Genomic DNA, 22,853 nt, shown 5'->3' with positions numbered 1-22,853 from the left:
CATCCGCTAGCACCGGAAGAAACGGATATTCAGAGCACGCGGACGGAAATGGTCAGTCTTTATTGCAATCTATTAATTTAGGCTGTGAAGCTGTTAAATTGATACCTGCTATTCTTGTTGATTTGAAGGTTAACGTTTAAGGTTCATCAGAAGTCATTTCCATTCTCCAATCTCCAGTAACTGTTATTTTCCAAAAAGGCTCAATTAAGAGAATATCGCCTATTATATATGTACATAGTATTTCATTAGCTGCAAATAACTGTTCCTGGAGATTAAAGTGCTTTATAAAAAAATTGGACATGGAATAAATATTTAAACACCGTTTCAAAAATATTTGATAAATGTTCATGATCGTACCATTTTTTTCATGCGCATACATCAATAAATTGAAATTAATTTTCATGAGTATGCCTGTAAGGTGGATGATAACATTATTTTGCGACAGATATCTTCTCTCTCATCAGGTTATCTGATAGATATTGTTAGTTAAGTGAAATGAATAATTATTAAATACTTATCGAATAATAAAAATCATGATCCGGTTTTAAAAGAAATCTTTACGTTATGACCCATATTTTGTTATTCTTAATCAATTTATTGATTAATATTTAGAAAAAATCTTTAATATAATTAATTATTAGGTATTATTAGGTATTTAATAGAGTTCAGCAGTTAGGCCTACTGCCGGGGTTTCGGGAACAAAGAATATGCAACCATAGAGAGAAGGTGGATGAATCTGTGATTCATTCTAGAAGAAGAAGAAAAAGAAGAGAAGAATGCGAAACATTTGTTTAATTGTCAGTGAGCTCAGAGTAATACCAATGCCTATAAATCATCAATTCTACGTACCGTAGGCCTACTCAAGGAGATAACATGCTCAATGCTCAACTCAACGAATAAGATAACAGTATTCCTACTACATCCTTGTCATATCCAAATATCTTTACTTCCTGCTTCCTATTAGAGATATCATAAGAAAACGTTATCAGGTCATTGTAACGAGCCATAAAAGTTTGTTAATGCTTTGTCACGTATTGATGAGTTTAATGGACAGAAGTATTATTCTTTAACGATTTATTGTAATAGAGAAGCTTGCCTTGGGCTTCATACCTTACGTGTTTGATTGTTTCTTCAGAAGGATTTACCTTCGTCCATATTCTTTTCCAATGGAAAATACCATTTTTATCTAACTTCTATCAAGTATACTGCAGTTACTTTTCAAAACATCAATTAATCTCCACAGCGATTAATAGGCGGCCTATGGCATATCGTCGAAAACAACACAAGCCTAATAAATAGCCAATTGGACGTTTTCTTGTCATTAAATTAAATAATATGCCCCATTGTTTTTTTAATATATTTTTAATGAACTATAAGTTGTCATGTTGTGGCATTACATGTGGATGAAATATGTAATATGTTCACTAAAGTAGGATTCGAACTATTTACAAATCTTAGGTGAACCATGAAGTGGTTATTGTTGATTAATCTAACCGAAAGAGGAAAGTATATATCATAATGTTAGATTATTGCTTTTTCAGAGAGATGTGACTACTTTGTAATCAATGTTCCATAGCCTACATAATTGAAATAATGACACACCCACTGGCAAATCGAAGGAAATACTTATATTTGAATCTATGTTATTGTTCAACATTTGTTCTTCAGTAGGGGCCAAAAAATATATTTTTGTGTTATCCAGTTAATTATTTCCATTTTGCATTCCACGTAAACTTCATCATGCTTTGAATTCATCAATATTCCCACATATTTTAAAACTGTAAAATTAGGAAGTTAGTAAACAACATCAGTTTATAATATTATAATTAGGTATTGATTTAGCCTATTTCTATCAACAATATAAACATGATTAATTTATATATGTATAATTTCATCAAAATATTCTAGCAATACACTAGTTACCAGTTTATCATAATGACCCAAAAACTGTAGCAGAACAAATTACGGTAGCCTATTTTTCTACTGTATGGTCTTACTTCTGGTCTTGGTTTTGGATTCAGGACAAGCATAATTGAAAGACAATAATATTGGTAGGGTGGATCAGATGCTGGCTTTATGATTCAGTGGCCAGGGTTCAAATCCCGGCCCAGGCAAGATATTTATCTCGGGCCACTCCCGTGTTTTGGATGGACACGTTAAATCGTCGGTCCCGGCTGCCTAAAAAGCAGTCGTTAGGTAATATCAGAAGCCCTGAAATTGATCAGTTGCGACCTGAAAACTCTGACACCAGACCTGAGCCAGCCAGGTCACTCGATATTATTATTATTATTATTGGTAGGGTATTACCCTAAACTCGTCATGACTTTCAACTGTGACTATAGTGAGGTCCATGTTATGATGGCAGTGGAGAAAGATAGGAGAACAACGTTGCCGATCCTCACTGTCAAGTCAATGCCTTCTTGCTATCCGCTTTGTTGAATGAAAGACAAGGATAGTAATAAAATCGCTAATCAAACAGTGCCATTATAACGTGGACCTCACTATAATCTCCGAATTGAAATCACTCATTATGCCAAACTCTGGGAGATAGGTATTCTAAAGTATAGTGTTTTGAATGATAATAACAGGCGTAATAATTATTGTGCAGTATGGAGGTTCGTACTCGAAGCAGAGACTGGACCGCGTTCGGTGGGCGCTGTGTGTTCCTGACTCGTGCAGTGAAGACGACATTCAAGGATCTTTGCGCGAACATCTCGCTCAGAAGAAGCTCAGCGATCGCATACAGATATTCCTCGACTCAGAAGGTTGTACACCGATCGACAGTCCCAAGTACGACTTTTCATTCAAAGACATTGTGTTCAGGTATGAATGAATTACATTTTCCTCTTTTATAGATGTGACTATATTATTCATATGTCTATGTTAATAATTATCTAGTTTGATATAATGAATAGCTCAATTATTCTGTCAGAGTTGTTGAGATTCTCAGATGGCCACGAATACATCTAGTAATAGTCCAGTCAATATATACATGAAAAAGGGGTGTGCTTGCTGGATTTGGCGGAAATAGCTGAAAACTGGAAAATGAACAGAAAATTCGAGGTTTTTGGGCCACTCTGTGTTCAGCAAAAGGAAATTTTGCATGAAAAAATTGGTTCTTTACTGATGGCTCTCTCATGTATCCAAAAATATATAAAAAAATCAGAACTATAATATAAATTGCAAGCACAAATGTATATAGTTACTGGACTATAATACTACTTTGCAACCTGAAAAAAGGACAAACTTGAATTTGGAGAAGCTCGTTCATGTAAATGCCTTTTGAGCAAATTAATAAATTGAACAGAGAGTTTTTTTTTTATCCCATTGTAATCTAGTCTAAAAAGACTAATGAGCAATTTTTTCCTAATATAATAACGGGTTAAATATTAATAAGATAGGTAGTTCTCACCAGGACTACTACTTCTAGCAACTAACTTGGAACAGAGAGTTGATGAAAGTTTCATGTTTCGATAGTAAATATTCTTGAATCATTGATTTGAACTGTTGGACATATCAAGGATAATATTTAAATATAAAATGGATTAAGCTCATACATTTTTCGCAATCCACGTTAACTGCCATCATTGTCACTAAAAACCAATTCACAGTACACACAATCGTTCAATTGTTCAAAATAACAAATGAAAATATATAAAATATTTTAATGGACATAATCACAATGCGAGATATTAATTTATTTTTAGATTATTTATTTGGGTTCTAAAAATATTATTTTTCCAACTATTTTTATATCATTATTTCAATTGATTATGATTATCATGATCTAGGTTTTAATTATGATTATTATGATCTTTATGATTATTATGATCCTTATGTTGATTGTGATCATCATGATCCAGGTGAAAAAGTAAATTCGTATGGCTTTCGTTGGTGGGGAGTCCCTTGCGGGAAGGTCCCACCGCCTGAATAATAATTATTTGAATAGTATAATTTGAGCCGTTAATGGGCCTTACGACTGTCATACTTCAGCGGGGATCGACAATTTAACGTGTCCATACGATAGAACACGGGAGTGATCTGGTTAAAAAAATTTGGTTGTGAGAGGGTTTGAACCTGAGATTTCTATGCACTCTATCCACTAGACCACGGATCACTTACAGATCACCACTAGACAGGGGTGCCCAGCCCCCCCAAGGCCAATGGCGCATGCCCCCCCCCAATTCAAGTGTAATGCCCCCCCCCCCAATCCATGTGTAATGACCACCCCCAAAGTACCCCAACTCCCAACTCTTTAGTTTTTAACATTAGTCAGTGTATGACAATAACATTCACATCTTAAGGTGCTTACAGATATACGCGCCGCGAACATGAGCAATTCACTTTTAATCAGCTGATGCCAAGCTTTTTATATCTGTATTTTACCGTTTCTGTAAAAATACAGATATAATCAGCTGATTAAAAGTGAATTGCTCATGTTCGCGGCGCGTATATCTGTACGCACCTCTACATTCTAATCTTCCATAGGACATTATTTACCTTTGGTCTTGTGAGGAATTCTTCCTGTTTTCATAATATTGTAAAACTATATACCATCGTTTCTTATCTCTTTAAAATAGAAATAAAGTATCTTTTGATATTATTTTTGAGACTAGCAGTGCACCCGTTCTTGTTCGGGAGGACTAGAAAGAACTTCATTACATCAGGAAAAACTACATGACACATATTTTAATAGGATATTAAAAGATAAGTAAGGGAGGCTTTGCTTTTTAAATGTTAAGGTTACTTATAAAAAGTTGAATAATAATATCATTGATAATTCTTTATTGCAAAAGAATATTGCATAGCAATCTTGGTAAACATTCATACAAATTTGGAACGACTTTATTCATACAATATATAATGTCGGCAAGTTTAGGTATTCTAAATCCTATACTATCAAACGAGCAATTTCTGTTTAGAAGTTTTGATGTTTAAATTTTTAGATGTTTGTATTTCACCGGATCTCGAAAACGGCTCTAACGATTCTCACGAAATTCAGAACATAGTAGGTTTATAATATGAAAACTCGATTACCCTAGGTCTCATCCCTGGGGAAACTCGCTGAAGGACATTAAAAGAATTTATTCATCCTTGGAAAAACAGCTGATAATTTCGGCATCTGTTGATGATGGAAGTGAGTGAGCGAGTGCATGTGTGTGGGACTGAGACAAAATTATTACTCAGCTGTTGAACTTTTGTACATAATTCAATCAGGTACTTGGTGACAGTTGTACAAAAGCCGGTTAAATTTTAATCCTGATTAATTCCAGTAGAACCAATCAGATAAGCTATCTTTTTGAGATGGTCTTCTGTGATTTGTTTCACGTGAAATGAATCAGGATTAAAATTTAACATGCTTTTGTGAGAGAAATGTTTGCATTCCTCTGCGAATTAATCTCAATCCACTGTGATTAGATAGAACCTTTCTGTATGAACTATGAATATTTAGTATAATTTCTTCTTTCGTAATAATTTTTATATGCATTTGTAGGTACTCTAGAGCGGAGCTCGGTGCCCCGATATTTATCATGAATTGGAATAGGTTGTCACTGATGTTGTGTTGTTGGTAGTATTTACTTTTAAACATTACAGGAGTAAATAACACAAGTCGAACAAAATGTAGACTAACTTTAAATGATTTGGTTTTTGGAATAAAGATATCATCTGAACAAGTACATTTTGTAAATTCTATCTATTAATACCAAATATCGGGGCACCGAGCTTTGCTCGTTATTTATTCATTGATAAACAGATTTATTTCATTGATAATCATTTCTTTAAAATGATTGGGGAAGTACTAACAGGCACAGCCCAAAACTGTTACTTACCCGAATTTTGATTTATTCACTACGAAAAATATATTTCGTCTGTGATTTATTCACAGACGAAATCATCGTCTGTTTTTCCAAGGATGAATTATCCTTTTCATGTCCTTCAGGGAGTTTTCTCAGGGATGAGACCTAGTGCAATCGAATTTTTATATCATAAACCTACTATATTCCGAATTTCGTGAAAATCGTTAGAGCCGTTTCCGAGATCTGTTGAACATAAATAACCATATAAGGAGATAGCCAGATAAAAAATAGAAAAATATAAACAGATATACAGAAATTGCTCGCTTCATATAATAGGAAAACAACTTATAGTCCAGTCAAATGATCGGTTTTCAGGAAACAGTCTCTAAAATGAGTACAATACATGATAGAAACTTGCAATTGGTCTTAAATGAGAGAAAATTCCATGCTCTATAAGCTGAGTTGCCCTAAATTGATCTTGCATCACTGTTTAAATCGAAAAACTGTCGAGACTGTGAAAATGAGAAAAATATCGCATATTTCTTGCAACAGCAAGGAAACTCAAACACAGGACCATTAAAAATTAAAATGAAGCAAAGGAGATCAGAATAATAGTTAATGATAGAGTTATAATTTATTTTTGTCAAAGATTTACCTTCAAACTCATAGGCTTAAAATTACTAAAATTCCTGCATACAAAACATTATCAATTGTGCTTATGCTTTATATTGAGTAACACTTAGCAAAATATAACATTGTAAAGGTGGGAAAAATTAACTACATTATGATATCTCTATTTAATACCTTGATTTTTTAATCATAATTCAAAATGTTGACATAAAATATACAAAAAATCATGCCCCCCCCAAAAAATGTTGATGGCGCAAATTGCGCCATGCCCCCCCCCTTGTGGGTACCCCTGCCACTAGACCACATGATCCAGGTGATAGATTATGATTACAAATATCTGAGCGAGATGATCCACTACCTCCGTAAACGGAGGTAGTGGATGATCATGGATTCCCACAAATCAGTGACACTGAAAGTGACCGGCACAGAGAAAATATGATTTCCATGATATCTGATTGGACTGTCCCGATATGTACGGCCTAGCGAGTATGAACAATCTCAGTTGGAATAATATCCTCACTGCAAGTGTCACTTACGGTCACCCACTGGTGTGTGGGTTTCAGCTTGAGACGGCCATTGAATAAAATCAACTTGAAACTGTCACCATTAGCCCTACTCATTAATTGAAACATAAATAGTCACCATTATGCCCTACTCATTAATTAAAACAGAAATTGTCACCATTAGGCCCTATTCATTAATTGAAACATTGAGAAGAACTAGATGATAACGGTATAACTATCGAAAATAGTTTCTGAAAAACGGTTAACTACCGTACATAAGAATTTGTGATATTTGGGTCTTTTATATGTATATCCAACTCAACATCACCTTCACTAAACCACAGATATAGTTAAACGCAGCAAAGTAAAGTTTCAATACAATACAGTATAGTCTAGCAAAGTGGACTATGTTTTTTAAATTATTTTTCAATATTTTTCAGTTTGTTTCTGATTGGTCTATTCCTCCTGTGTTTCATCGCCACTGTATATGACTTCATCTACTTCAAAGAAGAAGGAGACAGCCCACCAAGTAAGTAGCAGATGGCTCGTCTCTATTTGCAGTGAAGCATTTATAATTAATTTATTATTCTATAAAATATTATGTTATACACAGATACTTCAGTGAGGTATTCTATAAAGGGTTTTCAAATATAACTTCAATCACTTTTCCATGACTATTATAATTATTATCATGGATGTAATTGAAATCAATATATAGAATAGTAGAGAATGCCGTAGAACGTACAAATCATTGTAGAGTTGAGAGCTTAACTCCAGTCTCGTTATTAAATAAAAGAACAGTACCTATTGAAATGTTTAGAATAAGAAGATCATTGATTTCGAATTTGTTGTTCAAAAATTGGTTGTGGAACCTTACAAAAAACACTAGTTTTGAATACAGTTACTTTAGCAATAGCAGATACAGGTAGTAACTGTAGTTTTGAAAATTGACTAAATATCTTGTTTTTTACTGTTTAATGGAGTTACAAAATTTCAATACACATGAGATATTTCCAAATGCTTTTTTCACTGGAACTACGACAATTCTTCAACATCGATCGATGTTGAAAAATTGTCGTATATGTTGTCATAATTCGAATATGACAACATATTGTAAGATTTGGAATATACAAATATAATCGATTTCTGTAATGTTTCGATAGTAGGTGTGGAAGAATTTGCTGACGTTTTACTGAAGGGAATTTCTCCTTATTTGATTTATATTTCTAAAGAGTGGTCCGTTGATTTTGTTCATATTCTCATAACACAGTTTACCTTCGATTTCAGTCGATTTTTCAGTCAAGACTTTCATATTGTGAGTGAGAAAGATACTTCTAGTACTTGTGGAGAATTTTGATGCATGGAAAAAAATCCTGAAAAATTCATGAAAAGTTGAATATTAAAGTATTATAGTATATTAGGCTACAAGCACAGAAAGTTAGTGTTAACGGTATGAGGATAGTTTCCCGGTCGAGGCTTGCCTAGCCCGGGAATATGTTATCTGAATACTGTAAACACCTTTCTGAGAGAGTCGCGTACGATATTTTTCGCCACATTACACGTATAGCTGATGCCAAAAAGTTAGGCGTCAGTTCGTTCTGGGGCTGTGATCCCGAGATGCTGATTGGTCTGTTCTATTCAAGTCATCTCTAAGCTCCGCCCTGGCTTGGAATATCTATCCGAAAATCCGATACATTAGCTCCCAATGCTAAAGACCATTTCTCTTTCACCTTTCTTAGTTCCATGTTAGCGGCCGGAAAGGGTACTCTTTCCGGCCTTAGCTTGAAAGAAACCTGTTCTGACGTCAGACGAGAGTCGTCTGCAAACAATGTCTTTCAGATCTATGTAGGGACTGGAAAACAGCTGCTTTTTGTGCAGTGTGGCGAAAATTCTTTTTCGCAAAAGATAAAAATTTATTCTTCATATCTATTTTCGATAGAAGATGTACTTGGAAAACCATGCCGAACCACTGATGCCTAGACTATGTACATTAAAGTTATTCAAGTTGGAGTTGAAACGATTGATTTCATTCTAATATTGTAAAATATTGTAATTCAAATTTTAGAAATTACATAAATGACTTACTCTAAATGGTTTTATTTGGAAACCCTTTTTAAAGACTCAAGAAGTTCGCACTTCCAAAAATTCCCTCTCTATCAAAGTCAAAAGAACTTTGTTTTGAAAAGAATAAAAAATATCAACATTTCGGGAGAATTCTTGTGAATAAAAATTTCCTACTAGGATTCTAAAAACTCAGTATTTTTCGTTACTCGGCCGTGAATGAGATAGATTCAATTTCATCGATACCCTTGAAACTCATAGTAGTCTTATACGGTTTAAATGTTCTGGAGAGATTCCAATTGACATTTCTCCTATAGCTGATAGATGGTCTTCAATCTATGAAAAAGAATTTATCATCTGTCTAAGATTGCTTTTGTGTTGAACTCTTCTCCTCATAACTCTTTGAAAAACTATTTTCATAATATTTCACTTTGTATTCTAGGCAATTTCCTATTGTGCATGTCAGCAAGAAGAGGCTACCACAGTGTCTTTCGAAGAGAGAAGCCGATTTCTGGCTTGGATCTGACTCCGATGTATGCCATTCACTTCTTGTCAATTGTGTTTGTTGTTCTTGGGCACCGATATGCTGTTATGCTTCTGGGACCCACTCAAAACTATGAGTTGATTGAACATGTAAGTAAATAAGTTATAAGATTTATTATCAGGCTATGTAATAATGTTTTTTGTTGGTTCATGCTCATTAAATAATATCAACTCATGTTTGGTTAATCAGATGATATGATAAAATGGTCCAAAGTGATTCATGGCGTTGGGTACCGAGCAACTTATGCGAATTCGAACTTATGCGAGATTTGAACTTATGCAAACTCTGGCATCACTCCATCAAAGTTTATAACATCATCTATTCTCACTGGACTACCGCAGTTGAAAGTATTTATTTAAACTTCAAAATAGTGCACGATAAGATACTGATGTTACTTTAGATACGGAGACTTAGGAGGAAAAATAAAAAACATAGTATAGCGACTTGACTATCGCCTGTCTGTATAAATATTATCAATTTAGGGCTACACCATATATCTTGTTGATTAATTTCTGCAGTGTTGCAAGCGGGAATATTATTTCTCAGAAAAAGTTTCCGAAAATTGTCCTACTAAAACTTAAATAAATAATACTTCAGTTAATACACAGTAGCCTATTATTCTGATTATTGTTGAACATTCATTCTCAAAACAAGGATGGAATGATAGTGTACAGTACGAAGATGTAGCATTATTGAACATTCATTCTCAAAACAAGGATGGAATGATAGTGTAGGTACCGTACGAAGATGTAGCATATAATTCACATTATTTTGCTGTAGCTATCCTACAGGGATTTCAATTTTGTCAAGTGTAAGCCTATATATACCATACGTTCACTAGATTTGGCTTGTTCGAAGAAATAAAAACTCAAGGTGCCGATTGCACAAAAGCCAGATAAATTTAAACTAATTCCACGAGAACCAATCAGAGAAGCCGTATTTTCAAAAACACCTTCTCTGATTGGTTCTCGTAAAGTTAATCACGGTTAAAATTCAACCGGATGTTATGCAACCGGGCCATTGACTTGAAAACTTGATTTGAAATTCACACGTACTTCTACTATCGTTTTTATGGTATATTTTCATATTTGACAGGTATTCAGGAACTATTGGTTCTCGATGTGGATTGGTCATATGGATTTGTTCGTGGACAGCTTTTTCGTGATGAGTGGATTTCTTTTGGGTCTACTCCTCCCATTACAATGTGACACTGCCACTATCAGTCCTTTCTCAGTATATGTTCACCGCTATATTAGGTAAGATATTTCTTAGTTCAGTCTGTATATTTTATACGACTCATACCATATTCAAACAACAAACTTGGACTCCATTAGAATATTGTGTTAGAAAAATATATACATATTATAGACAGTCTGAAAATATAGTGGTAGATTACTGATTGTGAACCCCTCAAACCCTTTAAATTCCAATTCACAATTTCAGAGCTTCTATTTTTGCTTGATTTAATTTCGCAATGATTTCAGATTGATGCCAGCCTACATACTATTGGTATTTTTCTACATGACCCTGTTCTACAAGATAGGTGACGGACCACTTTGGAACCAGATGGCTGGCAATGATCAGTCTGCATGCGAAGTTAATTGGTGGACTAATCTGGTTTTCCTCAACAATGTTGTCAACCCTCTGAGAATGGTTAGTCCTTCACGATGATTTGGATAACTATTAATTCATCGCCACTTCCTGTCATTTGTTTCCCTGCTAATGATCATTATGTCGTGATTGATGTTTTGATTTTCTTTTTATTACATCACATTTTCAAAGACGTTCTATGAAACATTTAAATTAATAAACGACTAGCAGTGGTTGCTGCAAATAACTTGATGTAACACACAGATGCATTATATTTTGAATTTAGAATTCCAATTGAATACGGTACCGACCTGAACATATATATTTATTATGTTGATGGTGATTTTTGTATTCCAGTTAGCAATACCGCTCCCTAGAAATTCTAGAGCAATCCTGCACATATAATATTTGAGAAGAGTATAATATTATAGGGCATAGGCCTACCAAATAATGATCACTTCCTGTTTAGGGCAACTTGAATTAACATAAAAATTAAAGTAGCCTTTCTAACATTTATTTTCCATTTTTGATAACAGTTTCAACTTGTCTTTGAAGTTGAAACGTGTTGTGAAAAATAAATGTTAAAAAGGGTATTTTAGTTTTTAATTTTTATTCATAGGACTACATCATTTATGTCTTGTGGTATATACCTGTAGGTTATTTGTTTCGTAATAATATAAGCTAATTTCGAGTAAAGGTGAGGAAACTTATGGCATTTTATTTGTTATTGAATTGCAGTGTGCGATGCATTGCTGGTATATTGCCTGTGATTTCCAATTCATGGCTGTGGCAACAGTGATTATTCTGGCCCTGAAGAAGTACACGAAGCTGATGGTTGGTGTGTTTGCGCTGCTCTACTGCATGACTGTCAGTGCTGTCTTCGTCCACACCTATCTCTACAAGAGGACTGCTGTAATCTGGTTCTTCAAAAAGTGAGTTAGGGCTATATTCTACAAATAAACTCTATTCAATATCTAATTATTGTAATTCATTTCATTTTTTAGAAGTAATTATATGTACTTGAGCTTGCGGTATAGGCCTACTCGCAACCTCATTGGAGTGCCTCAAGTAGTACCTACAAATATTTTAAACTTGGCATTCTTGTTGAATATCAATTGCCAATATGCAATGGAGCACTTTAATTGGAATAGATGTGATAAAGTTGATTGGGATCAATCGGTAGGCTACATGATTTTTCCAAATCCTTCTAGAACAATACGCGATAGAATTTGTCTATATAATTATTATATTGCTAATATAATTGAATTGAAGTCATACGTTCCTCGAAAAATGAATAAGTTATCACTGACAGTTTTGAAGTTTTGACACTAGATTGATTCCAAATTAATTTCAAGTACTTTCTTAGAGTAATTTGTAAAGTTCAACTCAAAGGAACATTAACTATTGAAGCTGTTAATTAATTTTCATATTCATTTAATGTTTTTTCTTCTATTAATTTTTTGGATTAATGTCCCATTTTGTATGATTATTTCAATAAGTTTTTTTATAAATGCGGGAAACTTGTTAAGGATGTGATCTCTCAGATTTTTCAACAAAGTCACTTAATATGATGGGTTTTCAAAATCATGAAAAAGTTGGCTCCTTCACGAATAGGTGGAGTTTAAATGCATGTCTATCTCTGTATGAAGGTATTGTTAATTAATTCATTTATTTTTGCGAGTACTTCTCAATAACATTTTTGGGGGAGGATTACATACAAACTACTGTAGTTCTCTTCCGAATCTTCACAAATAAAATATTCCAAAATGAGATTAGATACACTTTTCACATTATTATGTTTTCATTGCAGCTTTTTCATCAACCCCAGAGGAGACGATCATTATACTTCCATCTACATACAACCACAATATAGAGCTGGCCCATATATTCTTGGTGTTCTGACTGGATACTGGGTTTATAAGAATATCAAACTCCGTCTCACCAAGGTTTGTTATATTTCACTATTGAAGTAATTTTTTCAATAATTCCTCTTAAATCACTTCCTGGCCTCCCAATATTGAACTTCTTATTACGAATTTCAATCTTGTGGATTAAGTTCTACCAAATCCATCATCGTGCTCAGAATAAGATTTTAATTTATATCAATGAAATTTATATCCATTACCACTGGTATCTTTATATGATATTTTTCTCAAGCATATAGAATGATCCAGAGCTGGCACAACCCAAACTTGAATTCAATTATCCCTCACTTACATAAAAATCATCATGCTTTGAAAGAGCTCTAAATAGCCATCAAATGCTGATGTGAGGGGTTGATTAATATGAGTACGGTATATAAGTAATGAGTAAGAAATAGAGTAATAATGAAGGGATAATATTGTCACCCAATTCTTATACTAGTAAATGATTTATAATACTGTTCCTGTTCCAGACGCAAACATGGAGCATGCTTCTAATTGGTTGTACAATAATGCAATTGTGTTTCTGGAGTGGATCACTGTATCACAATCCAGCCAGGCCGTACAATGTAATCGAATCAGCCTTGTATGCAGCTTCGACTACAAGTATTTGGGCCGTTGGTCTTTGCTTTGTGATTGTCTCCGTCACTATGGGGACAAAAAGTAAGTGTTGCCTGTCATTAATGAAGATCAGTTTATTATTTCAAATAGACTCCAATAGAAATAATTTCTTGGCCTTTGTAATAAGGTTTTGAGAAACTCATCAAAGTTGAAAATTAAATATGTACGGTATTCCACCCTTCCACTCGCAAGCCAAAATCAATTAAATCTATAAAAGCGTCATAAATTCTTGTCATATATTGAATATTTCTGTCAGTTTCAAATTTACCCGTGATATTAAACTTTTTTTGGGGAGAATTTTATTTGAGACTGAAAATAATAAAGAAATTTCACCTTGCCAATGTATGTCAAAATGAATGAAATATTTAAAATTATTCAGTCTATAAAATTTATATTTTCCATTATTCAAAATTCTTACCACGAATGTATAATCTATTATATTGTATAATTTTTCATTCTTATTTAGTAATTTCAGTTATCATGATAATCAATCAAACTAATCAAAGAATAGGTGCTTAACCAACAACCAACCTATTTTAAATGAACATTTATGACACCTTGAATTTCTTTATGAAATGGAAAGATTGCTTGGAATTTAATATTCAATTATTTACAGTTTCATTCAATCATGTCAAAAGAATAAAATGTGATGAATCAACTATTTTTAACAAGTGTTCAGGAAGGGGGATGGTTGGAATAAATCTCCACCCACACACATTTGAAATTTGTTGTTACAAAAAATAAACTATTATTAGCACAGTAGAGTAAAAATTATTACATATTATTCAATTCTCCCAATTTGCTGCAGATTGAATGTAGTAAAAAAAAATGGAAAATTAATAATTGTGACTGTAATGGTGTTATGTGTTGGCAATGTGTTATGAGTTCACATGGTTATTCAATCATTTTTGTCCTCCTACTTAACGGAGAGTTAAAAATGCCTGTCTACTTTTCTCTTTTGAAATGGTTGTATTGGATTTACAGCTCCAGGCTCAGTGGTGCTTTCATGGAAGCCGTTCACTTTCCTCGGCAAACTCTCCTATAACGTCTACTTGGTTCACCACGTTCTTCAAGTGTACTCTGCAGCATCCAGCAGATCAGGCACTCATGTCAACTTTTTGAATCATGTAAGCATCAATCGACTCAATATTTCTGTTGGATATTATCATAGAGAAACAATAGCTTAAGTAGATATCCCATGGTATAGGGAGTTTATGTCGTAACTTTTACTGTTATCTCAAGCCGATAGTTCACATATTTCTTTCCCGTGAAGCTTTGTGACACTGGTAGTCTCTCATATTGTGCCGTTCATACACTCTCACCCCAACAAAACAGTAAAAATCGACAATAATCGACAGTAATCAGCTTTAGATAACAGTAAAAGTTACGACATAAACTCCCTATACCATGGGATATCTACTTATAAGCTATTGTTTCTCTATGATATTATACTGTATACTTCAGTGAACCCATATCATACTCATCATTGATCTATCGACCCATGATTATAGCTTCCTTGTAGATTTACTAACAAATTAGCACTCTTCTTCATAAATATTTGTTAGTCACTCTCTAGATGAAGTGAATAAACAGTCAATAATGTACTTTGTTTCCTATTAGGCTATAGTGTCATTAATCATCGCCAAGGATGGATGCACATTGCATCACTATCGATGATTATAAATTTATTGAATGGCTCTAATCCAATAATTAATTTTGTGGACTTCTACAGCTCAGCCAGATGAGGCTCTCTTCCGAATGAGAAGAAACAATTTTTGGTTCGAATCCCGCCAAGCGCATATAGGTTTATGATGTCATCATCTCATCATCCAAGCACATCTGGATAATAGTATGAACATCATTCAGCAAACAAAAACGTGATGAATGAATAGAATTAGGTCTATATCAACTTTGAAAACTATTTTAGATTTGTGAAACCTTAATCATTTATTATTTTCACTTAAAAAGGCGATGCCTCGTTCTAAAATATTTTGTAACGTAGAAAATTCAGTAAATGTCAAACTATCTATCGCTTATCAAAGTTATTGTACAGAGTGATCAACATCGAGATCAGATTTGCTTCATAAAAATTATTTCAATTATTTTTCAGGTGGTTGCATCCGCCTACGATATGTCACTTTCACTAGCACTGGCTCTGCTACTGTTCGTGACTGTGGAAACTCCTCCTCGTTATATCCTCAGACAAATACAGAGTCGGATGAAACCAGCAACTATAACACCAACCGAACATAAATGACAATAATGCACACAACATTCTAAAACAATATCTAGTCTAAAATATTATTTTTCGCAGTTTTCAATACTGCGTACATCTTCAAATCTTGAGAAAAATCAATTCGCATTATGATTGAAGGTACAAATTGAGAGCAGAGAAAAAACTGCTGAGAAGTGGAGAGAACTAATGAGAGCTGAGAAGATGCAAAGTGTTCGATGATGGCGGATTTGCAATAATTGGAAGAGATGTGAGAATGAATTGGATGCAAACATTTTTAAAACCTGAAAAGGCTAATCTAATCACAAGACACCAAAGTTCAACCTGTCCTTGAAAATCCCTCATCTGCTGCCTCCCATGCTGTGACACCCATTATATTAAAACAATCCAACAAGGAAACAATAAAAAATAAATTTGACTTTTTGTATTTTTTCCAATACATAAGTTGACAGATATATTAGTTATGAATCAAGTTATGTTTCATGAAAAAATTAATGTGATCATTATCTTTATATCAACATAATCTTGATCATTTGATTTGTGTTATGCTCATACTCTTAATAGCTATTTATGTATTAAGAGCGTAATGCGCGACTTTATCGCTCACGCAAAACAGTTTTGCAAGAGCGATAAAGAAGCATTACGCGCGAATTACATACAAAATGTTTTCTACAACTGCCCAAACCTGTTAAATTTCTTATATTGGCGAAGTTACAATTACCGACTTTTTAGGTTAAGATCTGACCTTTTGGCGAGCTGCTTATCATCAGCTGATCAGCGAGCGTAAAGAAACTATTCTGCGCATACGCAAATGATTTGCGAGATAAAGAAAATCTACTGCGCATGCGCAGATGGTTAGCGAGCGAAAAAGTAGATTCTCCTCAGAAATAAGCTGTTTTACGAGGAGAATTGAGTATGTAAATTCTTTCTTTATGCGCAGTTGTAGAAAAAATACTTTCCCGAGTCCCTGCTCCTCAAACTCATTGATATAGTTTTATCACGATTATATAAACATTATTCATCCACATTCCATAATCATAGTGTATATACTCCCCAGTATATTTGGACCTGTAAATTGGACCAGTTTATTTATTTTGTAAGTAGTCATAATTTGTAATGTTAATAAAACTATCAACTTTATTGAATATTGATGTTTTTATCTCCACCTATCCAAACAAGAATAATATGCTCTAATAGTGAAAAATGGAATTTGTGTAATAGTGAGGGGATTCTGTAGGGTAGATGTCTAGGAGGGTATCACCCCTTCAAGTTGTCGCCTCGGCATTTTGTCAGCCAGAAAACTGTCACTTCCTTCAATGGGACAAGGAGTCACCTCGTCTACTTGCACCCCCTTAGGACCGAGCGCACTTTCACCTTTTGGTTGGCGCAAGTCAGTTAATGAAGAATGGAACTCGAGCGTTTCCATCTTATAGTGATATACCGGTGGTGAGCATACTGAAAGTCCGTCTCTGCCCAAAAAGCTGATTAGATGGATCAGGCAAATTCAATTTGCCAATATTGGTGCAATCACACGCTAATACTGTACCTTTGGCCCTATCAGTTAGTCGGACGTTAGAGCACCACATGGTACATCGCTTATTAAAATTAACTCAATTAAAGTCGATTGCTATTTATATGCCTTTTAAAAGCAGAAACCTATCCTTTTCTGTGTAATCTCTCCATGACTCAATTAATCCATATGACCGTATTTCAATTAATTCAATTTCCATGCTGAAATTCAACTGTTCTGTTCTTTACTTCTTTATATTCTGAGTTACTTCTTTATTACTAACCGAATGCTCACACACACACACACACACACACACACACACACACATATATATATATATATATATATATAATATATATATATATATATATATATATATAGGCTACTGTACTCACTCACAAGCGTAAAGGTTATTACAGGAGTGCTGCGGTGGAGACCTTGGCATAGAGGGTGCAAAATCGTCATGTATCATAGTTTTTTGGGCACAGCCATGGTGATCCGGTAAAGTTTGACAGACAAAGGATGTCAGAGAGATGGGCATTTGACCCCCAGGGACATGTTAGAATAGCCCAAAAAGTAGGCAGCTGACAAAAAAAAGTAAAAAAAAAATAAAACAAAAGCAGGCATAACACCACAGAAGAAGAGTAGTCAAAAGAAGGCCATGCGCTTACCAAGCTGGTGTCCAACATGAAAAACTCACGCAGTGAGTACAATTAAGGCTCATCCAATAATAAGTCTTCCAAGGCCCTCCTAAATTGGCAGGAAGGCAGACTCCTTGCCACCGCCGGCGGCTTGGTGTAGAGCCTCACAGACAGATGGGCAAAGCCTGGATTTGAGTTCTGCTCAGTCTTTGGTTAGTCCACTCACTATATACGGTACATTGGTGCTCGCATTTAAAAGTACGTACAGATATACGCGCCGCGAACATGAGCAATTCACTTTTAATCAGCTGATTATATCTGTATCCGTTTTACAGAAACGGTAAGATACAGATATAAAAAGCTTGGCATCAGCTGATTAAAAGTAAATTGCTCATGTTCGCGGCGGGTAAATCTGTACGCACCTTTATATTGCAGTTCTGATTTTTCAACATATATATTGTTTAGATACATAAGAGAGATAAAACAAGAACCAATTTTTTCATGCAAAATGTCCTTGTGCTAGATACAGAATGGCCGAAAAACCTATTTTCGGTTTTCATTTTCCAGTTTTCAGTCATTATTCCGCCAAATCCTGTAGTCGGCAGAAATATTCAATCTCGTCTTTTTTCAGATTATGAAATTTTGAATGAAATGAGATAATTCGGGATTCTCTATCTTCAATGAGTAATGAGTTACAATTTTTAAAAAATCTGGTGTGGCGCACTCACACAGCTTTCCTTGACGTTATGAAATTTGATCACCTGACGCTAGTGTTCCCGCGCATCTCAAGTCTACTATTCAAAGATTTGAGCCAGCTGGTGACAGGGCAATAACGCTGAAGACACACGAGGTGTGCTATCTCTTCATAGTGAATCATTTAATAGAATCAACAGTTGCCAACAGTTTGCAATTGGATAATCACATTTTCTCAAATTTCGAGCTTATTTTTAATTTTAGGTGAAAACGTTACTGAACATTAGTTGTAAAGATTCTCATGCTGAATCTTTTCCACTCGAATTTTGACGTGACAACGTCTTATAAATTGGTTTGCCGGGGAGACACTTCAAGAAACTGCGTTACGTTCCCACGTTATGCGCTCACAATGAGAGCGAGTGAGAGCGTTCGTTTCGGTTCACGGTCGTCTGGAAAGAGCACGAATAGGAGCAGTGGCGAGCAACACGACAGCAGCAGCCAGCAGCCAGCAATCCGAAGGCATTCACCTGGAGAGAGAGTGAAACGGAGCAGTCAACCTGCGCAGACGCCGCAAGCAATCTCCTGCGACTGCGCCACTAATTCAAAATGTCAAGTCAATGGTTGTCTCTCTCTCTCTTAGGTGGGCGCGGGCTAACCATGACCGAGTGGAAGGGACGCGTGCCTCTCACTCACTCTCATTGTGAGTTATTATTTCATCCTTCTTCCTACTATACGAATGAATATTCACATTAAAATTATTTTACCACTCAAAGTCGTTGTCACATAAAACTTTCACCCGTATACCGACTTTACAGGCAACAATGCAATTTTTTTTTTTTAAAGAAATTGGAATAGTATACCCACCAAATGACTTAATTTCTGTTGTTTTCAAATTTAGATTGTTGCATCACAGCTTTTTTTGTTTAAATTGTATCTGAAGCCTGATAATTCAGAATCTAAAATCAAACTTTGCAAAGATGGGGCAGAGCTCCTGAAATTTTTACAAAATATGGGACTTGTGGCAGTTGATGGAGCTTATCAATGACTACTCTAGGTATAACTTTAATTAAAATCATTGGAGCCGTTTTCGAGAAAATCGCGAAAAACCCTGTTTTTGACAACATTTTCGCCATTTTAGCCGCCATCTTGAATCGCATTTGATCGAAATTGTTCATGTCGGATCCTTATATTGTAAGGACCTTACGTTCCAAATTTCAAGTCAATCCGTTGATTGGGAGATGAGATATCGTGCACACAGACGCACAAACACTCATACACACACACACATACAGACCAATACCCAAAAACCACTTTTTTGGACTCAGGGGCCCTTGAAACGTATAGAAATTTAGAAATTGGGGTACCTTAATTTTTTTCGGAAAACAATACTTTCCTTACCTATGGTAATAGGGCAAGGAAAGTAATAATAAAAGAAAAAAATCAATTTTGATGAATTTTAGTTTTTGATCAACAATAAATTCCGATTGCTACCATTTAAATGTATAATATTCAAAATCCCACTGGTCGTAATTTTGTACTCTACAATCTGAGACCAGGTAGAGCGCTCTATCTCATATAGATTTGTTTGAAATCTTCATCAGCTTTCTTCTTATTAACAGGCGGACACAATCATTATTTTTCCTCCACCTACTGTCTAAAGTACTTACTTTACTCCCTGAAACATAACACTAAAGTGTCACTTTTTCGCTCTCGGTAGTAAAAAACAGAAAAACTCCCTAGGGAGGAAAAGTGACTCCATTTAAATAACATGGAAAGCATCTCTATTTTAGAAACGAACATTTGAAATAGGTTAGAAGGAGTAAGCTCAGATGAGGAAGCATATAGAGTAGTCATTCAACCAACTAAATTCAATACCTCAACCATACATTTGATCAATATATGAAATTTATGTTTGTATGCTAAAATTATTACAAACTTCATATCACTATACTAAAAAATGTATAATTTTTTTTATTATTCCATGTTATTCAAAATACCAGCCAACGAATATTCCTCATTAACAACTAATCAAATTTGAAACGGGAACTTCATAGCTGTAGCTGTGGCCATTGTTGTTACAACTTTTGCCGACAGATGGCGCTGTCGGCGGAAAACTGTTATTACAAGCCAGCTGTTTCTGATTACTTTTTAGATTATGTTGTAAAACATTGTTTGGTTACGTACGTTTTTAAAAATTATTTTATTTGCAGTTTTCATAAGAATGTAGGTGGAGGAAAAATGTTGTGTATATCATGAGTGAAAAATGTTTTTTCTCCCTCAGGAAAATTGTTGCCCTCAGCTTCGCCTCGGGCTTCAAACTTTTCCCTCAGGGAGAAAAAACAGTACTTTTCACTCTAGATATACAAATAACTATTCCCTCCACCTCCTGTCTAAAGTGCTTACTTTACTCCCTAGAACATAATACTTAAGTGTCACTTTTTCACTTTCAGGAGGAAAAAAGAGGAAAACTCCCTAGAGCGTAAAAGTGACTCCACTTATATAACATGGGAAGCATTTCTAATTTAAATATCTGGTGTGGCGAACGCACACAACTTTCCTTGCTGTTATGAAAATTGATCACCTGACGCTAGAGTACACGCGCATCTCAAATGTACTATTCAAAGATCCAAGCCAGCTGGTGACAGGTCAATAACGCTGTAGACACACAAAGTCTGCTATCTCTTCATAGTGAATGATTTAATAGAATCAACAGTTCTGTTGCCAACAGTTTGCAATTGAAATAATAACATTTTCTCGAAACTCGAGCTTATTTCCATTTTTAGGTGAAAATGTTCTGAACATTAATTGTAGAGATTTCATGCTCAATCTTTCCACTTGGAATTTTTTGTTTAAATTGTATCTGAAGCCTGATGATAATTGGGAATCTAAAATCAAACTTTGCATAGATGGGGCGGAGCTCCTGAAATTTTTACAGATATGGGACTCGTGGCAGTTGATAGAGCTTATCAGTGACTATTTCAGGTATAAATTTGATCAAAATCGTTGGAGCCGTTTTCGAGAATATCGCGAAAAACCCTGTTTTTGACAACATTTTTGCCATTTCATCCGCCATCTTGAATTGCATTAGATCGAAATTGTTCGTGTCGGATCCTTATATTGTAAGGACCTTAAGATCAAAATTTCAGGTCACTCCGGAGATTAGATATTGTGTACACAGACGCACATACACACACACACACACATATATATATATATATATATATATATATATATTATATATATATATATATATATATACACAGACCAATACCCATGAACCACTTTTCTGGACTCAGGGGACCTTGAAACGTATAAAAATTTAGAAATTGGGGAACCTTATTTTTTTTCGGAAAGCAATACTTTCCTTACTTAAGTAATAGGGCAAGGAAAGTAAAAACGTACATTTGAAATAGGTTAGAAGGTCTAAGTTCAGTTGAGGAAGCATATAGAGTAGTCATTAAACCAACTAAATTCAATAGTCTACCTCAACCAGACATTTGATCAATATATAAAATTTATGTTTGTATGCTAAAATTATTACAAACTTCATATCACTAAAAAGTTTTGTACATTTTTTTATTCCATATTATTCAAAATACCAGCCAATGAATATTCCTCATTAACTAATCAAATTTGAAACGGGGACTTCATCATAGCTGTATAATTGTGGCGGCCATTGTTGTTACAACTTTTGCCGACAGATAGCACTGTCAGCGGAGAACTGTGATTACAAGCCAGCTGTTTCTGTTTAATTTTTAGTTTATTTTGTAATACATTGTTTGGTCACGTACATTTTTAAAAATTATTTTATTTGCAGTTTTTATAAAAAATGTAGGTGAAGGAAAAATGTTGTGTATATCATGAGTGAAAATTTTTTTTTCTACCTCAGCAAAATTGTTGCCCTTGGCTTCGCCTCAGGCTTCAAACTTTTCCTTCAGGGAGAAAAAACAGTACTTTTCACTCTAGATATATGAATAACTACCTATTGTTAAGTAAAAAATGGAAAACCCTCCTCTCATTTTCTTTATTCTAACTGGAAATCTATCAATGATGAATCTTCCTATAGTGAGGTCCACATTATAATGACAGTATTTGATCAAATTTGGT

At 34.5% G+C, this 22,853-nt stretch overlaps 1 protein-coding gene across 1 annotated transcript; it reads left to right on the top strand.

The window, feature by feature from the left end:
• Positions 1-2,608: 2,608 nt before the first annotated feature.
• Positions 2,609-17,047, top strand: LOC111062225 (nose resistant to fluoxetine protein 6; the record flags this gene model as incomplete). The annotated part of the gene is given in 10 exon segments (XM_039423492.1): positions 2,609-2,823; positions 7,372-7,460; positions 9,435-9,625; positions 10,632-10,792; positions 11,021-11,189; positions 11,865-12,058; positions 12,937-13,072; positions 13,522-13,711; positions 14,654-14,796; positions 15,780-17,047. Coding segments are annotated over 10 exon segments (1,635 nt in total), but the record flags the coding sequence as incomplete, so codon positions are not given.
• Positions 17,048-22,853: the final 5,806 nt, after the last annotated feature.

The sequence above is a fragment of the Nilaparvata lugens genome, chromosome 3 (genome assembly GCF_014356525.2).
Source record: "Nilaparvata lugens isolate BPH chromosome 3, ASM1435652v1, whole genome shotgun sequence".
Classification (NCBI taxonomy): domain Eukaryota; kingdom Metazoa; phylum Arthropoda; class Insecta; order Hemiptera; family Delphacidae; genus Nilaparvata; species Nilaparvata lugens.
The sequence above is the reverse complement of the archived record's forward strand: the minus strand, read 5'-3'. Positions and strand labels throughout refer to the sequence as shown.